At 37.9% G+C, this 13,971-nt stretch overlaps 1 protein-coding gene across 1 annotated transcript in view; it reads left to right on the forward strand.

The window, feature by feature from the left end:
- CFAP299 (cilia and flagella associated protein 299) overlaps window positions 1–13,971 on the forward strand; it is a 554,803-nt gene that overhangs the window by 21,954 nt on the left and 518,878 nt on the right. The window contains exon 2 of the mRNA XM_078068194.1: window positions 6,002–6,132. Coding sequence (XP_077924320.1) covers window positions 6,002–6,132 — 131 coding nt within the window. The remainder of the gene's footprint in view (window positions 1–6,001; window positions 6,133–13,971) is intronic.

The raw sequence follows: 13,971 nt of genomic DNA on the forward strand, positions 1-13,971 counted from the left end.
TTGTTCTCTGGAGGCTTTCCGCGTCTCTTCCGAGAGAGCAGAAGAGACCCTTTCCAGCCCTCTGCCTCAGAGCAGAGAGATCGCAGTCTGTTCTTCATTGAGCTCTCCAGGCCACACTATCTCCGTTTCTGTCTGTGCTGCTATAAACTGCAGTGTCCTGGGTTGTGCACCCCTCATCAGGGCTCCCAGTCCTTGCTTCCAGGTTGGGGCCTGGGGGCACGTCTCTGCCCTTTGTGCTTCTAAAACCGCCAGTCACCCCCAGTTTGTACCTGTGGCCCCTAAAGTCCTTTCCCTGCCACTACAGGTCTGTGAGTCTGTGCCCTGTCCCCAGCGCGGGAGGCTGTCACTCACTGGCGATGTAGGATCCCGACGGCTCCCTCCCCCTTCTGTTTATCTTCAGATATGTGCCGGTGGAATCACGGCTCCCCGCTTCATACCTCAAAACCAACTGCCTGTGATATTCTGTTTGTAGAGATCCAGATCTATCTTCTTACATCTCAGGCTGATTTCATGGGTTCAGAGTGGTCTGGTAGATATCCAGCTCAATTCCGGGGACCGGTTGGAATAGGGTCCCTACTCCTCTGCCATCTTTTCAGTATCCTCTTCATTTTATTTTATCCAACTTAAAAAAATAATTTGGAGTGTCAAGTTCTTACTTATAAGCTTGATCTTAGACTGCATTCCCAGGAGTGATTCCTAAAAGAAAATGGAGTAGTATCTTTAAAGTTCTGGAAAATTTTATTTTGAACCTAGAATTCTTTCCCTGGTTGTATTAGATATTTTCTGTTTGGCCCTTGAGATCTACCTTCTGTCCTACCCCAGCTTGTTCTCTGTCCCAAGAGGTTGATTTCTGTTGACTGCTTTAACTGAGCCCCCTTTTCCTTTGGCCAGTTGGGTTCAACCAATAAGAGACACCAGCAGGAAATTAGAAGCCAAAAGGGAGAGGTTAGGTAGTTCGTCCCCTCCCCCCACCCCATTCCTTCCATACTGTGCTGTAGGTTAGCAATGGATATTTTCTTTCAAAAGCCACAATTTAGGGTTGAGTCCTACAGCTGTTTCCCTGGGCTCTATTAACTGCCCCTTCCTCTTACCTCATTTGCACTAGTTAGTGACTTTTAATAGCTTATTGCTGTAGCTAGCTGCAGGGTGCTTCATTATCTCTCTAGGATTTTTCTTAACCCTGTCTATACCTTTGTTAATTAACTCAGCCACTCAATTTCCTTCACTTATTCCATTTAAGTGTGTCATCTGTTTCCTGCCTGGACTAACTAAAGTAGGTAATTTAACATTCAAATGGGAGTGAAAAATAAAGTCTTTTTGTTGGGGGGAAATCAGGGACTTCTAAAACCACCTACTGGTCTTTTCTGATTTTGCAACTTAAGCAAATTCTTTATATATTTTCCCAAGACATTAATTTTAAAAAGAAAAAATATAATCTCTATAGTTGCAGAAAAAGCATAGGATAAAATTCTAAACTCATGTCATAACTTGATGAAGAGTATATAGCAATCACTTGTGAACTTTATAATCAGCGGTTAAACATTTGGAAAGTTTAGCACTGGAATAGAAACATCATAAAAATGTTTGTGAGTACTCTAACTTTTTATTGGTAGTCTGACCACAGCAATGCTATGATGAAAGAAAAGTGTCATAAATACTTGGAAGAAGTCAGAATATTATTATAAAGGCGGTATAATTATCTGCCATGAGAATACAAGAAAATTAAACTGGAACCCTTTTAGAACAAATCAGTGAGTTTAGTTGAAGAAATCTAAGATTGAACTACAATAATAACTCTTTTCCAGCAATATACAACATAATAACAAAAGACAAAAGCTACGGGAGCCTCAGTAGCCTGTGGGCAACATCAAGTGTTCTAGTGGCCATAGACCCACCCTTCCTTCCTTCCTTCCTTCCTTCCTTCCTTCCTTCCTTCCTCCCTCCCTCCCTCCCTTCCTCCTCCCCTTCCTTCATTTTTTCCCTCCTCCTTTCTTTCTCTCTCTCTCTCTCTTTCTTCTGATGAGAAATACCTCGGTGCTCCAGATGCTGGCTACCCCTTCTTCCAGACTCAACTGTTAGGAGTCTGGCTCATCCCACATAACACCAAATTCCAATCTTCATCTACCACTCACCATTACCCCACTAGAGGAACAGTGTGGGAGGCACTTTGCCCCAGGGGTGCAGCCAGGCTGGGGGTGGGCATGAGCTCTGGCCCAAAGACTGGGGACAGTACAGCCCCAAATCTGTTTGGGGAGTGAATTGTGCATGCCAGACCACAGATCTGTAGCCTTCCAGAAATCAGTATGACCCTAGGCAGTTTTGTGGGCTTCTGGGATGGAACCCTCAAGTCCCAGTGCAACTCTGCCAAGGTCCAAGACCACAGCAACTGGAAGGAACCGTTCCAATCCATATCCTTGGGGCCAAACATCTCTCCCAGCAGCTGAGAGATGTCTAACGTCTGTCCCAGAAGAATAGTCATGCAGTCAGAATTAAGTCTTGTACAGACATTTGCTGCCCACTTGGGTGGCCTCTGCCTTGCCACATGTTTTATGGTTCATGTGTAGCAAGGAAGCCTTCTCTTTAAGGGCGAGCCATCTCTGGGTTCTGCTCTGCATGATGCCTCTTTATAGTTAACCTGCTCCAAACCACTGGCCTCCAAACATCAATGACTCAATCATATGAGGGAAGAAGCATTGACAATTAATACAAGATTACTGCCTTACTTATATACTTGGATTATCATGGCTAATCACCTATTTTTTACTAAGATGAACTATTATAGTCAAAACCATAGAGTTTTATAGAAAATGATAATCTTTTTGCCCTTCCAAAAAATGTAAGTCGAATCCCAGGGAAGTAGGGAATAAAATATATTTGAAAAAATAATGGCTAATTTCCAAATTCTGTGAAAACTATAAATCTGTAGAGCCAAGGAGTACAGTGCATTCCCAGCAGAATAAACACAAAGAAACCAATCCAAGGACTATCTTAAAATTGCTGAAAACCAGTGATAAAAAAAAATCTTAAAGGAATCTAAAATGAAAGGACACATTATGTAAAATAAAACAGACAGAAAAGACTAGCCACCTCTCAGAGGTAATATGAGGCATGGGGCAATGGGGTAACATCTTTAAAGTGTTGAAAGGTCAAAAGTCAATCTGGAGCACTAACCCAGCAAAAATATCTTTCAAAAATTAAGGTGAAATCCATTTTTTTCAGTCAAACAAAAGGCAAGATAATTAGTTGTTGGCAGACCTACACCACAAGAAATGTGAAAGTTTTTTAGGTAGAAGGAAAATCATATCAGCGGGAAACATGGATCTACACAAAGGAATAAAGCATTAGAAGTGCTAAATATGTGAATAAGTAAAAATACTTTGTTTCTCAGGTTTCTTTAAGGATAATTTCTTTAAAGATAATTGACCCTTTAAAGTGGACAGATGATTTATGATTCTATTAGTGGTAATGGTTGGTGAGGCAACCAACTTCAGCTTTCTACTTGTTTTCTCAGTAGATCTTGCTATTTGTTGCAATATACATTAATGTAGATGAGTGCAGAGCTATTCAAATGATTTTGTGTGGCCCAGGAAAGGCACACAGAAATGTACCATTCATTCCATATATGGAATTAATATGGCAACTTTTTAATGGCCTTCATTATATCAAATACTGTGTTGATTACAAGTCATTTACATTCTTCTAGAAAAACCCCACAGTCTCAGAGTTTAGCTGAGAGTTCTTCCCATATGCTCACTTTTAACAATATATTTATGAAAACTTACACTCAAATCATCTCTCTTTTGTAAATCAAATCCAAAATCTTCATTGTTTTTTCTATTAAATATTAATTCCACTAGGTGGAGGCATTTGCTTAGTTTTGTGCTTTTCACCGAAGAGCCTAGAATAACTAGTATAATAAGCAGGGAAATGAGTCAGAGAAAAAGGCACATAGCCCTCCCAAGGCCTGGTGCTTTGCAGTCTATTAGTTTGGCAAATGCATCCCCTTACTACACAGAGTTCCGTACAGTTGACCCTTGAACAACAAGGGGATTGGGGCACCGATGATCCCCAAGCAGTTGAAAATCTGTGGAGAAATTTTGAGTCCCCCAGGACTTAACTACCGATAGCCTACTATTGACCAGAGGTCCTACTGAGAACATAAACAGTTGAAGAGACAACATAAAACATATTTGTATGTCATGTGTATTATATGCTATATTCTTACAATAAAGTAAACTAGAGAAAAGATAATGTCAAGAACATCATAAGGAGGGGCTCCTGGGTGGGGGTTAACCGTCTGCCTTCAGCTCAGGTCATGATCCTGGGGTCCTGGGATGGAGCCTGCTCACCAGGGAATCTGCTTCTCCCTCTCCCTCTTCTGCCCCTCCCCCGCTCATGTGAGTGTGCTCACGAGCTCTCTCTCTCACTTTCTCTTTCAAATAAATAAATAAAATCTTAAAAAAAAACATCAAAAGGAAGAGAAAATACATTTACAGTACTGGACTGTGTTTTATCTAAAGTAAGTTTACATAACTCTTTACAAGACGAATCGTCTGTCAGTACCTACATCAATATTGTCTTCGAGGATACAGATTGCTGTAGATGTTGTATGTATTACTAATATCAGAATGAAAAATGAAAAGATGGTGTACAATCTGTAAGTGTTGATGAATTTTAACATTTTATAATAGATTTATGTATCTTTTAGGGTAGTAAATGATAAAATAGACTAGTGTCTATATATATTTTATGCATTTATGACACAAGTAACTTTTTCTTAATTCTTTCACTATTTCTAGGCTCCACAATTAATTTGTGAGTTTTTTTTTCAATTTGTTGCAAATCTCTAAAGAATTTTCCAGTATATTTATTGAGAAAAAAATGTGTGTAAGTGAACCTGCACAGTTCAAACCCTTGCTGTTTGAGAGTCAACTGTATTTGCTTTTAATTTTTAGCAAAGGAAAGTAGCACGTTTCTAGGCTGATAATGTCTAAATGTTTTCTTCCCATTGGTTTGAATTTTAAACCAGCCTCTAAGGGCTGAATCGATTATTAACCAGGCATCTTACATTTTCTCATTTAATTCTGTCAGATGGTTCTTGTATTCCGCAGTGATGTATTAAGTAAGTGTCTGTAACAATAAAATGTATGCTGTTTTCACTGTATTTCAAATATTTCATATTTAACCAAGATGATAATATAAGGAACATTATTAACATATACATATTTTTATGTAATACTTTAGTCCTTCTATCAGTAACTTCATATAAAACAACACCTCTTCAGATTATGGGGAAGCAGTATTCTTTTTTGAATATGCTATGCAAGCGACACAAATGTGTGAGACATTTCTTAAAGTAGCTGAAATATAAAAGGGCTAAAGGATTGTGGGGAAATTTTTTTCAGCTTGAAGCTTTTTTGTTGTCATCTTTCTGGGTTTCTACTTTGCTGTCTTTATGGGTACCAACATTATATGGAAACAAGATCTTTCCAGTTAAATAGGAAATTCATCTGCTCTTTATTTTGTATTTGAAGTTTTAATGCTCTGTGTCATCAGTTCATTGACTTCAAGGAAGTAAGTCTCTGAAATGTTGCACTTTATGGGAGCAACCCAATTCTCTTTTTGTGCAATTGGTTTTTTCAAAGTCTTTCTTGTATGAGTACAATTGTCTCAGTTTTATTGTTTTAAAGATATTCTATTAATTATCTACAGCTGCTCTCATAAATGGATTAAAAATAACAGACTTTTGTCCTTTAATCCCTTAGAGAAAATTTAGTGACTGATGTTTCCTTTTTTTTCTTTATTGTACATCTGTGGGAAAGGGGTGATAAATCAGATGTTTATGAAAGTATTGTTAGAAAGAATTCTAAGTTTTCATATCTCATATGTCTCATTTTTAAAAAAAGATTTGATTTTCATTTAAAATAGTTATTCAGTATACATCGAATAAAATAAGATGTCTAATTCGTGTGCAAATCTTAAAATTTATTTTTCTCTTTAGGATGAAGGCCTGGCCCGCCAGTTGGTGGAGCTAGGCTATCGAGGGACTGGAGAGGTGGTTAAAAGGGAAGATTTTGAAGCAAGGAAGGCAGCAATAGAGATTGCAAGGCTGGCTGAAAGAACTCAGAAAAAGTAAGTGTCTGTGTTCCACATCTAGATTTTATATCATACTATAGAGTCTCTGGGAAAGTCCAATTTCACTGGCATTGTTGTAATTTGGAAACATTGGCTGGAGCAGGTAGAACTTGGAATATCCAAAGCGTGTGTTCTTCAGATCAGGACCTGGAGGAACTGTGATATGCTTGCAAGGAGCCACGTGCAACTTGGAGCTACTAATTTAAGAAACATAAATACCAAAATACGGTCATTAGACTAATAAAGTCTTATTAAAAAGTAAGTCAATGCTTTTGGCTTTATGTATTTATATACTAAAAATGTAAGTGACTTTTGCTTTAGAATTCTTTGTACTTTTGAGAGCTGTAAATCTTTGACATCATTTATGTACTTAGGTTTTTGAAAACATTGATTCCTTCAACTTTATTAACAGTCACTGGCTTTTGTTAATGTGACTAATATAGGGTTACATGAAATAGGAATCTAATCAAATATATTATAAAAATCATGTACACCTATAGTGAACTGTATGAACTGATAAGCCAATATGAAAGGTGGGACAAAGCAATTATCTATTTACTTTTTAAAAATGAATGCTAAAGTTATACATGTTGGAGAAGACAATTACTTAGAAATTGAATATTATTCTTAGATATAATTTTAAAAACTATCCCATAATTATGGGTAGAAATCTCCCATGTATTTATCATAACAAATAACGTTTGGTAGTGGAACGTGAATTGGTTCCAGGAGTGTGCAATTTTAATTGATTGTTCTAGTGGTTATTGTGTTTCCTTACTATGGAATTTTGGAATTTAATATACTGACATTTGGTAATATATTAGTTATCTGATGCTGCCATAACCCATTACTACAAACTCAGTGGCTTAAAACAACACGAATGTATTTATTCATAGTTCTTTGGGTCAGAAGTCAAGAGGACAGTGGCTCAGCTGGGTCCTCTGCTCAGTACATCACAAGGTTGAAATCCTGGTGTTGGCTGGACTGAGTCCTGATCTGGAGGCTTTGAGGATGAATCTGCTACCACACTCACTCAGGTTGCTGGCCAGATTCAGTTTCTTTTGATTATGGAACTGAGGTCCCCATTTCCTTGTCTGCTGTCATTTTGGGGGCTGGGCTGTGGGTCCTACAGGTTGCCCACATTTGTCCTCATGCTTTCCATATGGTCCCCTTCCAGCAAGAGTAGTTCGAAATTCTCTCACCCTTCACATTTCTGACTTCTCCTTCTGCAACATCTTTCCTGATTCCAGCCAGAGAAAGAGCTCTCCTTTTAAGGACTCATGTGGTCACACTGAGTCCATCTAGATTATTCCGATCATGTCCTTATTTTAGGGTCTATAACCTTCATTACATCTGCAAAGTCCCTTTTTCCATGTAATGTAACATGTTTGCAGGTTCCAGGAATTAGGGCATGGGCATCCTTGGGGTAGGCATTCTGCTTACTGCAGGTCATTTATATAAAAGTTTGAGAATTTATTCAACATAGTTACACACGACTTCTATTCTTAAAAAAATGAAATGATGCAAAGTATATGTGTACAATGTGATGCGTCTTATATAAAATATCAGGGGAGTCTTCTCTTTCCGTATCAGTAAATGCTTATCAATGGAAGTGGAGAGATTTTTGTGAGATTTTACAGGGAATTAATGTATATTCATATTTTATTAGAGATGTGTCCCTATTTCATATCAAAAGTTGGTCATGTTTAAAGTGTAAGTGCACATGTTCACTTTGTGTTTGAGGATCAAAGTGAGTATTTACTCTATGCAATAATCTCTTTAACTGGCCAGAGCTGGAAATCATCAGGCTACTTAAGTACCAATCATGGGAGGCTAATCCCCACCCAGAGCTGCTAGAATTGGAAGGCCCTTTCATCTGCAGAGCTTCTCCGGCTGCCTTTGTAATGGGATGGGCTCCATATGTTGCCTCTGGCCCCATGTGGGAGTCACTTTGCTCCCTAAATATACATGAATATCTGCCCGTCCGCTAATTGGTGCCAATTTGGAAACACTTGATTCTACCATCAGATTATATTATATTAACTTCTCTAATGTGCAGGTGAGCAGTCCTGAGTAGATCCCAATTCTCCAGTTTGGTGATCATAGATCACCCATCTCAAGAAGTGCCGGTACCTAAGAGTATGTTATTTACTTAGATTAGTTTCAGAGGGGAAGGAGTCTGGAGAGAAGAAAGTTAAAGGTATTGGGAGGGAGCATTGTGATGCAGTGGTATTTTGATAAGTGTCTCTCCAAAAGAAGGCATAAGGTAGAAAAAAATTATTGGGCTTTTAATTCAGTCATTCACTTTACAAATACTCATACACAACCATATTGCATTAGGCACTGTTGCTAAATGCTGGGGATATGGTAGAACATAAGATAGTCCCTGCCCTCAAGAAATTTGAGGGCTAGATAAATGAAAGACAGTTACATTGCTGGTGGGAATATAAAATAGAAAACAGTTCAGCAGTTCTTCAAAAAGTTGAGCACAGGGTTCCCATATGACCCAGCAATTCCATTCCTAGGCATATATCCAAGAGAATTGAAAACATAGGTCCACTTAAAAACTTGTTCACCAGTGTTCATAGCAGCAGTATTCATAGTAACCGTAAAGTGGAAATAATCCAAATGTCCATCACGTGATGAATGGGTAAAAAAATGTGGCATATAGACACAATGGAATATGATTCAGCCATAAAAAGGAGAGAAATACATATTTTTACATGCTACAACATAGATAAACCTTGACAGCATTCGGTTAAGTGAAAGAAGCCAGACAAAAGGACTACATATTGTATAATTCTGTTTATATAAAATGTCCAAAATAGGTAAATGCATATAGACAGAAAGTGGACTTGTGGTTGCCATGGGCTGGAAGGAATGGTGAATGGAGAATGACTGCTAATGGGTATGGGGCTTCTCTTTGGGGTGTTGAAATATTCCAGACTTAGATATTGGAGAGGATTGTGCAACTTGTAAATATATTAAAACATTGAATTATACACCTTAAAAGTTTGAATTTTATGGTATGTGAATTATAGCTCAATAAAAACAATTACAACAGAAAAGAATGCATTCTGTCGTAGCTGCTGTAGTGACACGCTGAAGTCAAGATTTAGGGAATGTGAAGAACAGGGAAAGCTCTTCTTAAGGCATGGCTGCTAACATGGCTCTTAATGGATAAATAAGAGTTAATCAGGCAAAGAAGGATATGAAGATGGACACATCTATTTTGCCTCAATTCTGTGACAAACTCCCCTCCTTCATAAATCATCCTCTCTACCTCTTTGTCTTAATTTATTCCTGTTCCCTTGCTAAGACTTTTTCCCCTAAAGCTGTGTCGCTTACTTCCACATTTTCTGGGGTGGTGGTGGTGGTGGTGGTAGTGGTGGGCGGGCTCTGCATTTTCCTAGTTCCCACAGCCTTTGCTGCAAAACCAGCTCTGCTTTATTATCATGTAGACATCATCTCTCACCTGTCCTGAACTAAGGTTCATGGCAGCTGGTATAGTAACCATAAGGCAGAGGCTTTAAATGTTGGGAAGAAGGAATGGGTATAGTTTAGCTGGTGAACTTTTTGTCAAGACAGAATGTTCTTCTCTCCAGGGTCTGGCCAAGGTGCATTAATGAGGAATCGCCATCATAAGTTCCAGAGAATTTCCATTTGTATGAGAAATTCCGTTTATTTCTGCAGGTGATGGAGAGAAGGACCTTAACTATTTGTGACACAGGTTGAATATTGGGTTCTTGGGGTATATTTAGTATTAGTTTAAGGCACTATTATTTCCATTCCTTTCAGCAAGCTAATGTCTATGACATGCTTTTTTTTTTTTTTTTTTTTTAGATTTATCCATTTATCTTAGAGAGAATGAATGGGAGAGCAGGGGGTGGGGGAGGAGCAGAGTGAGAGGGACAAGCAGACTCTGTGCTGAGCATGGAGCCTGACGTGGGTCTTGATTCCAGAGAGTCTGAGATCATGACCTGAGCCTAAATCAAGAGTTGGATATTCAACCAACTGAGCCACTCAGGTGCCCTGACATGCTCTTTTATATTCACCCTGGCCTGCAGAGGAGAGCCACTGAATTTCTTTCTTAGTGATTTTGGTTCTATTCTGACCAGTGTATTTCTGATGGCCTTGGTGACTAGGTATTCTCTGGGTCCTTCCATGGACCATAATCCTTTGGTGTCCATTCTAGCCTGCCCAATTTTCTGAGCCTTTAATCCCTTCCTCAAAATTCTGTCTGCAATTTAGGCATTTCAACTCTAGTCATTGTGGGTCATTGTTTCTGGTTTCTTGGAGCAACCTTAGCAGTGAGTTAGCACCATCTTCTGGGGTCCTTACCAAAATCCTATGTCTTGTGTTCTGAGAGGGTGCAGCAAGTCAACAAATGGGATATATTCAGTCTTATTTCTGGCTTTCCTGGTCTAGATTTATCTCCTAGTCCTGCTTATATGTGCTATCTAGGTCTTGCAGCTTCTTTGGGGTAATGTCCCTTTCCTCTCTTATCAGACCTAACATTGTTTGTCCCTGGCTGTGACTTAACTTGTTTATAGGCCTGAGGGCCAGAAGGAGAATTGGGGACATCTCCTGAGGTGGACACATGTTGTCTTGTGGGAGAAAGACCTCTGTATTTTCCTTCTGTTTTGCTGCTGGTGGTGGTGAGAGTTTGAGATCCCTTTTTCATGCTCAGAAGATTGAGAAGAGGTCTGGGGAGGTCTGAATCTTCGGTAACATCTACTCAGTTGTGTGTCGGGATGCCGGGTTTTCTTAATCAAAATTCTGATTTTGCTGTAACAGACCTGACCCTGCTAACCGTCCAAGTGTCTTTGGACTTTAGCCATTGAGACTATCAGATCCTGTGCTGGATTCATCTTGTGCTTGACCATTGCATGAGGACTTCTTTGTAAGCTAGCAAAAAAAAAAAAGTTTTTGTTTTTTTTTTAATTGGTTACAGTTGTTGGTTACTTGCCCTCAGCTTTGCATTATCAACCTTTAGGGCATCAGTGCAATTTAGCACAACTATTTATGCAATTGCATTGTTATTACATTGTATCATTCCCCATACGTTTCAAATGCCTGAATCATCCCCATTGGCTAGGGCATTCCGCTTTAATTGTATAGGATCTGGGGTTTTTCACATGTGAATGAATGTTTTAACAGTTGGATCACTACCTTGTGCTGGGGTTGTCTACACACCACTTACCTCAAGAACTGTGGACCTCATTATAAAGGGCTCATGGTGAGAGATATAGTCCTCAAAGCTCATTTTACTGCTTGCTTTTTCAGATTATTCCAGGGACAGTCTGTCACAGACTGGCCTTTCTAGGAAGCAGGCACAAAGATGGAGTTAATTCAAAAGGTTAACTGGAAAGTAAAAAACATGAAAAGAAAAGGGTGGAAGCAAAATTAGACAGGGACGGGTGTCAGACCTTGATGCTCACCTGGCAAAGTCTCTTTCAGGTCAGTGGAGTGTTTGCAAAGCAGATTATCTGTTAAAGGGATCCCACATTTGGTGGAGATTATTTGATCTTAGAACCGTTGTCTTGCTTAGTGATTTGCGGAGGCCATCCTGAGAACAGCATGACATCTGCTCATTTGTTGAGGCTGACCAAGAAAGTTAACTGGAAGCAATCACCTAACCATATTTCTTGAAGCCAGGCAGCAAGTCCTTTAATTTATAATTCATTTTTGAAAATCAGATTTATTGATGTTTTTAAATTGTTTAATTTGATGAGTTGTGACAAATATACATAGTAGTGAGATGCTTGCCACAATCAGGATGCTAATATCTTTATAAGTCCAAAAAGTTTCCTCATACCCCTTTATATTTATGCCCTCCTTCCATTCCCTGACAACCACTCATCTGGTTTCTGACCCTAGAGTTTTGCCTTTTCCAGCATGTCTTACCAATAGGATCATATAGTATATAGCTGTTTTTTCACTAAGGCTTTTGAGATCATGACGTTGCATGTATGTATGTTCTTGTTTATTTCTGAGTAATATTCTATCTTATGGATGGACAGCAATTTGTGCATTCATGCATTCTCCAGTTGATGGATATTTTTTTTTCCTTGTAATGTGTTTTCTTCATTTTGTATCAGGATAATTTTGGTCCCATAAAATGCCTTGGGAAGTTTTACTTGTTCTTTCATATATTCTGGAAATTATGTGTAGAGTTGATATTATTTCTTCCTTACTGTTTGGTAGCAGTTACCAGTGAAACCTAGTCCTGACATTTTCTTTGTGAGAAGGCTTTTAACTACAAATTTAATTTCTTGTAGATAATAGGGAAGTTCAGGTTACATATTTCTTTCGGAATAAGATTTTGTAGTTTGTATCTTTCAGATAATTTTTTCATTACATTTGTCTATCAGATATATAGGCAGAAAAATTTCATATTATTGTGTTAAATCATCTTAATATATGTAGAATCTGTAGGGATGTTTTCTCTTTCATTCCTCATATTAGTAAGTTGATCCTGATTTAACTATATGGGAGTTTACTAATATTTTCAAAGAACTAGCTTTTGAACTATAATGATTTTTCTCTAGTATTTTTCTGTTTTCTATTTCATTGGTTTCTGCTCTTTATCATTTCCCTCAGGTTGCACTGGGTTTAGTTTTTTTCTTTTTCTAGTGTCTTAAGGTAGAATCTTAGATATTGATGTTAGACCTTTCTTCTTTCTAATATGAACTTTAATGCTATCTATTTCCCTCTTGACACTGTTCTAGCTGCATTTCAACAATTTTGATGTTTGTTTTGATTTTCATTCAGTTCAAAAGATTTTAAAATTTCCTTTGTGATGCATGAGTTATTTTGAAGTTGTGGTTTAGCTCCCAAATATTACAGATTTTTGAAATATCTTTTTGATACTGATTTCTAGTTTAATTCTGTTATGAAAGGAGAAAAATTCTGTATTATTTCATTCTTTTAGAATATATTGAGATATATTTTTTGCCCCAGAATATGGATTATATCAGTGACTGTTCCAAGGACACTTGAAAACATTCCACTGTTGTAGGTGGAATGTTCTAAAAAAGTCAGTTAGGTCAAGTTGCTTGTTTGTGTTTTCAGGCTTTCTGTATTCTTACTGATTTTCTGTCTGCTTGCTCTGTCAATTAAAGATGACTGTTGGGGCACCTGGGTGGCTCAGTCAGTTAAGTGGCTGCCTTCGGCTCAGGTCATGAGCCCCACATCGGGCTCCCTGCTCAGCAGTCTGGTTCTCTCCCTCCCTCTGCCTGCCGTTCTGCCTACTTGTGCTCTCTATCTCTCTGTCAAATAAATAAATAAAATCTTAAAAATAAAATAAAGATGAGTGTTGCCAACTCCAGCTATAATAATGGATTTTTCTGTGTACTTTTTCAATTTTATCTATTTTTGCTTTACGTATTTAGATGCATGCACTTTATGATTCCTATGTTTTCTTGACAGAAAAGTCAAGAATTGACTCCTGTATTGTTTTTTAAATATCCTCTTTATTCCTGGTAATAATTCTTCTTTCTGAAGTTTACTTCTTCTGATACTCATATAGTTACTTGAGTTTTTAAATAGTATTTGCATGAGATGTTTTTCTACTCTTTTATTTTTAACTTACCAACATTTATGAATTTAAGATGGATTTCTTGTGGACAGTTTTGCCTTTTTTTATTCAGTCTTCAAGTACTGCCCTTAATTGGTATATTTGGATGATTTATGTTTTTGTAATTATATATATGATTTAAATCTACCATCTTGCTGTTTTCTGTGTGTCAAATTTTGCCTTTTCCTGACTTCCTTTAAATATAGTTTTTAAAAATAATTCCATTTTATCTTCATAGTTGACCTATTTATCCTCTT

This window comes from Halichoerus grypus, chromosome 3 (genome assembly GCF_964656455.1).
Source record: "Halichoerus grypus chromosome 3, mHalGry1.hap1.1, whole genome shotgun sequence".
In the NCBI taxonomy this organism is placed as follows: domain Eukaryota; kingdom Metazoa; phylum Chordata; class Mammalia; order Carnivora; family Phocidae; genus Halichoerus; species Halichoerus grypus.